This window comes from Lipophrys pholis (genome assembly GCF_963383615.2).
Source record: "Lipophrys pholis genome assembly, chromosome: 6".
In the NCBI taxonomy this organism is placed as follows: Eukaryota; Metazoa; Chordata; class Actinopteri; order Blenniiformes; family Blenniidae; genus Lipophrys; species Lipophrys pholis.
The window spans coordinates 7,100,704-7,111,608 of NC_137629.1; the positions used below are offsets into that span (position 1 = coordinate 7,100,704).

Genomic DNA, 10,905 nt, shown 5'->3' on the forward strand with positions numbered 1-10,905 from the left:
AATCCAGTTGCTTTTTATTTTATTTTAGTGGATACTTCTTTATCTCCAATGATGTTTTGGATGGGGTGGTCCCTGAACTCTTCTTCCACGTCTTTCCATTTAGCTGTGTAGTTTGGTTTACACCAGCTCATCAAGCAACGAAGCTGAGCCGCACAAAAGTTTTCTCTCTCAGAGGGAAACAGCTTCCTTTAAGTATGGGTGTTAAACTTAATCTGGAATATTTTAGTTTCATATGTTGATAATCGCAAAGAATTGGCCAAACCAGCATGTAAAAGTGATCTTAACTTCATTTGCAGCTATCAGGTGAATACAGTGTATAGAGGATTGAGTTATATCTTTCAAAGTACCTCTGTTCCTGAAGGTTCTTCATCAGGGAAGGTCCGGAGCTTTTTTTGATGCCGTCACTCACAATCCCAGTCCTTGTCAGTCGAAGCCACGCTTCATTCTGATTTATATTTATACATCAGTCCTGGTTTTCTCGAGCTCTTTAGTGAAGAACCACCAGATGGAGACAGAAACAAGCGTCACAGTGTGATCAGAAGGTATTTCTGACACCCAAACGTTTCCCTACTGACACAAGGTCATGTGCTTATTCCGTCACTTCCCAGATTACTTTCTCATCTTTTTCGTACGAAAGACATTGCTTTTGGATATGTTCCCCGAACTTTAACATGTCTAACACTTTAATATCTTAAACATAACTAGAATTCACTGTGAGCCAGGTTCCTTTGTTTGTCCTTTTTTCTTTAATAGGGCATACGTTTTGATGAGCGGAGCCATTTCAATTCTCTTCACAAAATGAACTGATGTGGCAGAAAAACAAACTGCAGGATGGTGAAAACCTTCAGATGCTTTTTAACAGAAACAATCAAATATTGAATGCCTTGACTTGTCATTTGTTGAAAGTGGTTTAACGGTGTAAAGAGAGATGCAAACAGAAACATGATGGTGGTGATGGAGGAGGAGGAGGAGGAAGAAAGATGAAGGGGGTCATTGACAGTCACTGTAATTGTTAAAGTGAACAAACATTCCACAATTCTCTTCATGAGCAAATTTCACTGTACTGAAGAAAAGAATTGCAGAGGTGCAGGTAACAGTTTGGTATCAACTAAAAACAACAAAAAAGACATGTTCTGGATAAAACTGCTCAAAAGGTCCATCAATCATTCAGGTGTGTCGTGTTCGGATTTAAAAGGTTTGAAAAAAATTTACTTTAACTCAGTGCATGGAATGGCATCTGAAATTCCTCTGGAGTGAATAAAAGTGTTTTTCTCAGATTAAAGGTTTTTTGTTACATGTTGACTTCCTCCTTCCTCATTATATGTTTGTCAAATTGAAAATATTTTCAATATATTCTCTTTGTAATGGTACCGGTACAGAGCAGCTAGAGTTGCAGCAATAAAATAATTAGACATCATCAATATATATAATCAATCAGCAAAATGACCATTTCAGGTACATTTCAAGCTTTATTCTTTTTAATGTCTGCTTCTAAGTCAAGAAAAGCCAAACAGTATCACAAAATATTTAATAAGATCTGATATTTTTTATGATCACCACAAAAAATAAAGTTAGAAACAGTTTAGTTTTAATGTTGAAATAACTGTCAAAACAATTAACTTTTCACTTTTTTTTTTTTTTTAAACAATTTGAACCTTTTAAATCAGGACTGAAGAATTTTGAAGAGGAACTACATGAATTTGACATCTTCTCAACCATAATGAAGGATTTTGCACAAAGTGACTAAATATGTGATAAACAGGACTTTGTGTTGAACTGAACAGAACTGGGCGCATTACAGGAGCAAAGCAGGCAAATTAAGAGCACAACTTGATCATCAATAGAATCCATAAATCAGTCAGTACTCTGGCGTTCACATGGTGGTTCCACCCCAAAACAGCTTTTCTCTTGATACACGTCTGCTCATCTGGTGCCAATACTGATATTCACAGCTTTTACACCCAACAGCAGAGGTCTTAAGGGGACATGTGTTCACACCATTACAGTGGCACAGACAAATGCAGAGCTTTTTAATAATTTATCAATTAAAAAGAAAAAAAACAAAAAAACAACACATTAGATTATTCAGATTATTCATCCCTCCATCCAGCTGGCTGTGAGTGAAGGGCATCGCACAGCAAAAGCAAATTCGTGGACTGGAGTGTCCAGTAAACTCATGCATGTGCAGGGAGAACATGCAAACTCTACACAAGAAACGGCCTAATTGATAATGTTGAGTTAATATTGATGAATTCCAAGCTCACATCAGCTGCTCTAGACTCTTAATATTTTTTTTAATTGTTGTTTTTAGGATAGCCAACCCCCATTAATGTTCATAACTGCGTAATAATCTTGACTGAAGGAGCGCTGGTCGTTCCACAGGCAAACCAGGATGTTTCCTCTGGCTGCTAATCACTTCTCAACACGACCGCAGAGACAAACAATCCTCATAATGAATCACAGACGATGCTCGAGGTGAGGCTACGTCCTTCTTCCATGAAATACATGAACCCCGCTTGAAAGACACACACAAAAATCACATTCTGCCTAAATTCATTATTTCACAACTTCAAGTAGAAAAGAAAAGAAGTGAATATGGCCGGAGATGTCTGGTTTATCAATGAGTAGGCCGAAACAATTGATCCTAATCCTGCTTGATGAACACAAGGACATAAGAAAAAGTATTCAGGGTCATTTAAGAAGCTTGCCACCAGTATCATTTCCTTACCAACAAGTTGAAATAATACACTCCTGACACACAGTGCTTCAAAAGCTATAAACATTTGTACAATCTTTAGAAAAGAAGAAAAAAAAAAAATTTCACATTGCATGTGCTCGATCGATCGGTCATCTGGACACAGTTCACTTCACCACAGACGCCCCTCAGCTGAGGTTCTCCTTCGCGCTCAGTAAAACCTCTTGTTTCTCTCCTGTCTCTTCTGGAAAACCACAGCTCCCACCACGGCGCACACCACGATTCCCAGCAGGGCGCACAGCAGCAGCAGGAAGACCTTCCAGCCCGTCAGCGGCGTGCCGCGGAAGTTTCCGGTGGGGTCGTCGATGTTATCTGAGAGGGAGGGACAGAAGAAATCCCACCAATTGTTTTTAAGACGTGTCAGAAGAGCAAAGCACATAGAGCAAATGGACTAACGTTAATTGGGGGCCAGCAGGGGGAGCTACTGAGCAAGTTTCAGCAGCAGAGATCAGGTGGAGAAATCCACAAATTGGTCCAGAGAGGGAAATCCATCAAGAAGACAGGGGTGTCAAATATTGGGCTCGTGAGTCAAAACTGGCCGGCAAGAAGCTCCAATGTGGCCGAACCACTGAGCAAATGGTAAAACTTAAGAAAACATTTTCTCTTAAGAGCAGCAGATACAGCACAAGGCTGCGACAACAGTGACGCTGCCATGAAGGCCTCGAAGCCACGGTGTCAGGGGGAGTTTGTAAAAACATGCATAATGTTTGAGCGGTTTGGCGTAATTTTAGGTAGTATGTGTTCTTTTTGTGAAAATTCCATCACGCATACTCTGCACAACAAAAACATTTTAAAATCGGGCTCAGTGAAGATGAAACTGATTCTGTGGCCCTGGAACTAAACTGTGTTTGACACCTCTGCATCAAATGAGAAGGTATTTAATACTCTACCCAGAGTTCAAATAAAAGTTTGTTAACTGCTGTTCAGGCTGTCATAGCTTTTCTAGACCATCAGCTTCTTGTGTTTGGCTCGTTTAACTTTTGGTTGTCGTTTTCAGTGTTGCCCAGACTTCTAGAAAAACATAAATATATGTGTATATTTTGACAGTAGGTCAGGTTCTCCATTGTTTGAATCTACCTTTGGGGGACTTGAGTAGGCTGACGCTGGGCTCGATCTTCGTCCAGTCCAAGTTCTCCTCCTCTGGAGAATGTTCCACCATCAGCTGGTAGAGCTTCATGGAGATGATGTCGTGGTTATCTGCAACGTGATGCCAGTTTTGTCTCTGAGCAAATCACTAATAATCACTCGCATATTATTTGATGGAGTGGATGTTAAAACACCCCATTTGTTTCTACTGTTTGTTGGTGTGACTCTGAGGCTACCTGAAAGGTCTCCAGTCGCTGCTGAGGCACCAAAGAAATACCCAGTGGGAAGACGAACGCCTCCAATGTCGATGCACTCCTTCCACTCGTTCTTGTCGTCCACGTCAACCATCACCTGCAGGACAGACCGGAGGGCAGCTGAAGCATTACAGCAATTCGCAATGATTCGTTTTATGACAAGTTGAAATGCATATGTGAAAAAGTGAAGAGAAAAAAAAAGTCCACCCTAATGTTTAACATAAATCCTGACATATTCAAATGCACTATATTATGTAAATGTATTATAGTGAAGATCAGTGTGTTTGTAATCTTCTGTCCAAACAGGTTCCTGTGTGTGCTGTCAATGTTAATCCCCCTGGACTCACAGTGAGTCTTCCTTTAGAGTAGCGGACGGCGAGGTAAGTGTCATGCTCTCGGTTCCTGAGCTCCGCCGAGCAGCCTCCCAGCTCCGACGACCGTCCGTCTTTCCCGTGGTCGTAGTTGACCGAGCCGTTGTTGATCATGGCCGAAATGTACGGGAAGGTCCGCTGGTGAGAGACGAGGCATGATCAGCAAATCACTCTTTCAAGCAAGCAGAGTTCTTGGATGACAATGAGAGACAAACGAATGAACGAGTCAAATAAAATAATGTTGACATGGTACTTTTCAGCTCATACCTTCACACTCATAACATGAAGGTACTGTTGTTCACACACTGTGTATTTGACTTTTGAATGTAGAAAACAAAAGCAATCAAGGTTTTTAATCATTTGTTATATGTTGCAGTATTCAGAAAGTTTGATAGGAGCCTGAAAAGGCAGCTAAACTGCACGGAGAGATGAGAACAACAGTAACTTGGACAGTTTTAGCTGCATTGTTAACGAAGCTTCACTCATAGGAAACACTCTGGTAAAATAAAGAGGACATTTACACATGTGAAGACAATACAGCCAGAAATGAAGAAGTAGAAGTAAATGAAGCATTGAATTTTTTTTAGAAAGTATAGATGGATTAGGAGTATAAAATGAATTAGAAAAAGTAAAAGAAGTAGTTAAAGGTTCGTAGAAGAGTCTTAGTGCTGAATCAGCAGTGGGAAGAAGCATTCTGAAACAAATGGAAACTGGGCTTTCAGCGTGAGCATGCTTTTCTCACAACATGCCGTTTATACAGTGTGGAAAACAAACATGCCGACGAGGAAAACCTGAGAAACCCACTCACATCCGTGGCATCATCGTTAGAGTAAGTATCTATAAAAATGGCCAGCCCGTGGAAGAGAGCATTGTTGGAAAACACAGGCCCTGCAAAGAAAGAAGCCGGGTCAATGGCCTCCAGCCACATGCACAAACACACACTGCACACTTACATCCATCCCATGGAGGTCATTGCGGAAGGTATCCAAAAAAATAGCCAGGCCAAGAAACTGATCTTTGTTTCCAAACACAGTACCTGAGGATGGAGGCAGACATGAGGGCAGACATGAGCAGACAACACCAGACCCGTCCTGGTTGGAGGTGGCGACAGGACGCCGAGACAAAACAATGACATGAAGCTTCCAAATGGAGTGAAGATGAGGAGTGCTCGATAAAGACCCCATCAAACAAGGTCCAACTTACGCGTTTCGGGGGAAACCCCCCCCCCCCCCCCCCAACACTTGAAGGTAGTGTGGGCATCTTCCAGACATGACTTACATTTTGAGGAGCTCCACCAGCATTAGTTGATATCTGAAAATGGCGCCGCTTTTTATGTCGAGGAGAAAACCACAAAACTACTCATGCATTTCGAATGGATGAAGAATGATCAGATATTTCACAGTTACTCTACAACAAGAGAAAAAAAAGGGCTTTGGATTTGTAAATAGTCTTGATAAAACATATTTACTAAATTTGGAACAAATCAAGAAAAATTTTACAATTTACCCATAAAACACTAAGAAATCACTGTACGTAAGTATTAACAGTCTTTGCTGTGAAGCTTAAACTCAAGTACATCCTGGTTCCACTGATGGTTCTTGAGATGTTTCTACAGCTTAATCATATTCTGCTCATGGAGAGTCCAGTTCATTGGACATGATTTGGAAAGACACACACTGTCGAAATAAAAGGTCCCACAAATGTTGGATTAGTTGAGTAATTTGGCAGCTTTCATGTGCATTACAGAGTATGGGAGTGGCTGCAGTAATACAGAGAGCAGTGGGGATAAGTTCAGGCTGAAGTCTGCTTCAAGAAGTGTAAAGTAGCAGCAGATGTTCACTTTCAGAAACAAACACTGCAGCAGCCAAAATAAAAAAGAGCATACATCAATGACCGTTTGGTTCCTGCTCAGTCAGACGCCAGGGGGGTATTCCAGGAAGCGGGTTTTGTAGAAACTCAGAGCATGCTAATCCTGAAATGCGGGAAACTCTTGAGTTTTCCGTTCCAGAAAGAGGTTAGTCGCCATGGTAACAGACTTGGAACAGAACCTGCTCGCTGGCAGGTTTCGTAGAGGAAACCCTGAGATTCTGTCTCCTCCCACCTGAAGCAGCTACTAGAAATGGATTGTCCGTTACTCCCAAAGCCGATCGACATTGAGGCAGAAATAATTTGAGATAATTTATGTCGCGAGAGAGTCTCCTGGCCCCTGAGGCCGATGTGTGTGTAGTATTTTATTTATTTATCGAGCGTTGGTGAACACATAGTTACATTTTAAATACTCCTAAAAATGTCTAAACACTGTGTTAATCTACTAAGTAGGATAATAGAGGACGAGTTAGAACATTGTTACTGGTTTAAATTACTACTTGAAGTAGCTACTGAATAAATATTTTTTTTTTATTTAAGAGCCTACATCAATTTAAATCCTAAAATTAGAATCAAAATGAAGTACAATCACAGCATATATACATATAAGCCTTTTCATTCTGAAAGATGTTTTTAAATTTCATTTTTAGCTGCTTCCAGGTCGCCTTTCTCCCGTTGGATTGCGCCTCAATTTTATTTATTATTTCTACCTGAATGCTGTAATCTTAAGTTAAATGTTAAATCAATGGAGTAATGTGTTCAAACTTATTAGAGACTCAAAAATTGTTGAACCTCCTTTCTGGAATCCCCCCTTGGCCAAGGTCCTGATGCTGGGTTTGTTAATGCTGAAGATGCAGTCTGATATAAATGGTTCAGACGATTCAGGAATGTGATAAGCTCGTCGATCGGCATTACCAGATTGGGAACCTTCGGACCATTACTCAGGAGATTCCAGGGGCAGGTATTGGTCAATATTTTTTTTTAACCACTTTAAAAAGATATACAGATATATGTTATACATGCACTGTTAAAAACAAACTCCAATAATTTTAACAGAAATGCTTGATATACCCTTAAAACAGAAAATTGTCAGTCTTATTTATATAAATGTGAACATTAAGAACTCAGACTGATGAAAGCAGCATTACCTGGATGCAGTCGATCCTTCGTGTACCAGATCGCAATGCCGTCACCATGAAGATTCTTCTTCCCCGACCCGTGAACTTTGAACTGTACATGCATTTCCCAGTCCTTCAGGTAACAAGGCTGCAGCATCACAACATCAAATACACATTGATACCTTTTACATTTACGAATAACAGCCCATTAATCTTTTTTGTTTCTGTGCAACCGCGTTGACATGTGTGGATATGGACAAGATCTCCTCACCACAGTGTTCCAGATGGATCCCTGCTTGCTCCGCTCGTCTGGCGTGAGTCGCACATATGAGCTTGTGACCAAAGTGCTTCCAGAGAAGTCCCACTGACTGGAGGGGCTGCTGCCAACACCTGCAAAGAAGTTCAAACATCAGACACAGTCAGCTACACAGAGCACATGAATCAGGAAAAAAACAACAGCAACACGGGGCTCTTACTTGCTCCTTCATATAGAAGTTCCTGCTAAGTAAATATCATCACAGCTTGGATTTCAAAACAAGTAGCCGTTTTAGAGTCCAGGTGACATTTTCAGAAGAAAAAAAGCAAACCTTGTTAAACAGGTAGAACAAGGTAATTACTAAACAACAGTTGTACTACTGAGGTTTGCTGGACATTTTAGTGTTTAACACTTTCAACAAAAATTCAAGTTGGAAAAAAGTGACAAAAACATGCCAGAGAAGAGTAAAGTTGTTTAATAGTAAAAAAAGGGACAAGCTGTCAGAACACAGGAGAACGATCTCAACCCTCCAGTTTGTCTACTTGCTTTTATGAGCAAATGGGACACGCCCTGAACAAACTGAGGTCTACAGGAGACTTTAGCAGCACTTTTAGAGGCGTTTTCCATACAAGACTCATGCAAATTACACTCTCACAGCAAGACGTGAACTCATCAGTTTGAGCAATGTTCATTATACATAGTGGGGGCTCTGTGAAGTGACATTAAAATGCTGCTAATCAGAAATAGGTTTGTTAAAATGATTTCAATATGAAGTATTTTGTGTGACCTGTTGGGTTTAATCTTGACTGAAAAGGTCATTTTCTATCTCATGCTATATTACACAATATTACCCCATTAGTAGTTGCAGAAAGTGCACAATTATTCCCAAAGATCAATCAAACCCATCTGTAATTTCTGAACGTAAATATAATTATTATTTCTTTTCAAACTGAAGATGAAGCGTCGTTGAAAAGCCTGCAAATTCTCATTCATCCATTTATTGCAAGCTGTTTAAATCCTCTCTGACTGACTTATTGGCTGTGCTGACTTCTGTCAGGGTTTATCTATTTTGGTCTGCGACATGATAAAGCACATTATATCTTTTTGACTTACAAAGAATCACAGGACCTTTTTTAAAAATATAAAATAGGGATTCTCTTTTTGTAGCTTGGAGTGAAATGGAAAAGTTACGATTTTTTGGCTATGAGAAACAAAACATTGGTTGTTAGGCAGGGAAACGTATTTCTATAGCACCATTCAGGCCCAAGGGAATTCAGTGTTTTACAAGGAACCATTAATACAAGGTGATTAGGAGTCATACGATTATATTGGAAAAAAGGTAATAAATTAGGTATAATCTTTTCTTTAATTTGCACAGCTGCTGTACTCCCTTCTGTACTACATTGTAAAGCACTTTGTTCCTCCCAGACTTGGGTGTACATATTTTAATATTTATATTTTACCTCGGTTTTATTGTATTTTCCACCATTGTGTGTTTTTTTTTTTTTTTTTACTGCTGTTGCTGAGGTTGCTGTCACAACATTTCACTGCTGCCAACACTGTGTTTTAACATAGCATTGTTTTAAGGTCTGATTGAAAAGAAGTGAGTTTGTCAAGTTTTTTTTCCACAGGCGAAGAGGATAGGAACTAAAAGCTGCTTCACCTCGTTTCCCCCGCAACTCTGGGAACACGGAGTAAATATTTCCTGAAGACCTCAGAGGACTGGATGTTTCATATTCTACTGGTAAATCTGAGCTGTAATCAGGCCCGACACCATTCAAAGCTTTAAAGACAAGAAGTGAGAAACTGAAGTCCATCTTTTGACACACACGCAGCCAGTCTAACTTTTAAAGCGGCTCGACTGAGCAAACATTAGACCTGTTTTGAGACGTGTGTCTGTTAACATTCTTATAAAGAGCGAGCCCTTATCAGGGGGTGGATGGAAACAGCTAGTGTCTAAACAGTTAAAAAGCTCATTTAAGACTCCCTAAACGACAGAGAGACTGAGGTGGAAGCTAACTGGAGGCTAAGCGACTCGTTACCTTGGTACGGCTTCATTAACGAGTGTTCTCTCTTCAGGTGCTCCGCGTTTCCGTCGGTTATATCACAGCGAATCAGACACACCTCGAACATCAGGAACACCAGCGCTGTGCTCACACACGATCTGAATTTGCCCATTTTGCTTCAAAGAGAGAAACTCTCAACACAAATTTCTTCCACCAAACTCCATACAAGCCGTCCCTACTCTATTGTCTTCCGGCGAGAAACCACGCCACTCCAATATTTATGACCCACCCCCCTCTCCGCGATAACACGAGGGGAGTTTCTACAAGAATCAGAATAAGTGAAATTACGAATATGAAATCTAAAGTCTTTCCGACAATAAAATATTAAATTCTATGGATGTACTTTGATTGTGATTATATATCGGGAAAGTTAATCTCAATCTGTTTCTGCCCGGTACAATTTTGTAGATGGCAGGCAGTTTATCAGCCAATCAGAGACAAGCACATCGCAGATTGAGCCAATCAGAGAAAAGAGGATTAAAAAAACAATTCTCCACTAGATGACGACAAAAGACAAAATATGAATACAGTGTCACTGTAAATCAAACATCTTGATTGGACCGGACCTGTGAGATAGAGCAACAATAACCTTTAACTTTAAACTTCAAAGTGCTTGTTTGTTGTGGCGCAGAGTATAGATGATGAAAATATTGATATTTTAGCAACAAGCTGAATGCATCTTTTAACAAGTTCCCCGCAAGACCCCCTGTTGAGTATTCCTACGCCTTCCATACTGGACCAATCTCTGCTCTGCCCTGGACACCCACCTCCAACCCTCCTACGTAGGAATGTGGCAATTGGTAGAGACAGCTGGAGAAGCCTCACCATGGCACGGCTGTAGTATCACTGCAAGCATCCTGGTGATCTGTGATGCTGAGTTGTTCTGCTTTAACAAACAGGCAGAATATTATTTTTTTAATTCATTAGTGTCTTAAATTCAATCCAGTCTCTTCTACCAAAGAAGAAACTGATCATTATTGTTGTCAGCACTTTTAAATGTCTCATTAGTTGCTGGCTATTACTTGGATTGGCTTCTGTTTGTATAGCTTTATGAGGATCTGAATGGTGTAGGTGTGACAAGTTCAGAGCTTTGTCCAGGGTTTCTATCTTGTATTTGTTATTTGCTTTGCATG

At 40.3% G+C, this 10,905-nt stretch overlaps 1 protein-coding gene across 2 annotated transcripts; it reads right to left on the minus strand.

Moving 5' to 3' along the window:
• Window positions 1-748: 748 nt before the first annotated feature.
• Window positions 749-9,967, minus strand: lman2 (lectin, mannose-binding 2). 2 transcript variants are annotated; one of them, XM_080465963.1, is made up of 8 exons: window positions 9,749-9,967; window positions 7,722-7,840; window positions 7,481-7,598; window positions 5,420-5,502; window positions 4,443-4,604; window positions 4,078-4,192; window positions 3,833-3,952; window positions 749-3,067 (listed from the first exon to the last, which is right to left on the minus strand). In XM_080465963.1, the coding sequence occupies exons 1-8, from the start codon at window positions 9,882-9,884 to the stop codon at window positions 2,907-2,909; spliced, it is 1,014 nt and encodes a 337-aa protein (XP_080322089.1). In that variant the 5' UTR covers window positions 9,885-9,967; the 3' UTR covers window positions 749-2,906. The 2 variants fall into 2 exon arrangements, with proteins under 2 accessions (XP_080322089.1, XP_080322090.1); XM_080465964.1 differs by lacking the exon at window positions 5,420-5,502 and adding an exon at window positions 5,275-5,354 and having other exon boundaries at window positions 9,749-9,964.
• Window positions 9,968-10,905: the final 938 nt, after the last annotated feature.

Coding starts and splice junctions, on each gene's coding strand:
- lman2 (XM_080465963.1), bottom strand. CDS start 9,884: ATGGGCAAATTCAGATCGTGTGTGAGCACAGCGCTGGTGTTCCTGATG. Junction 4,193..4,442: donor ACTCTAAAGGAAGACTCACT/GTGAGTCCAGGG, acceptor TCTGTCCTGCAG/GTGATGGTTGACGTGGACGA. Junction 3,068..3,832: donor CCTACTCAAGTCCCCCAAAG/GTAGATTCAAAC, acceptor CCTCCCTCTCAG/ATAACATCGACGACCCCACC.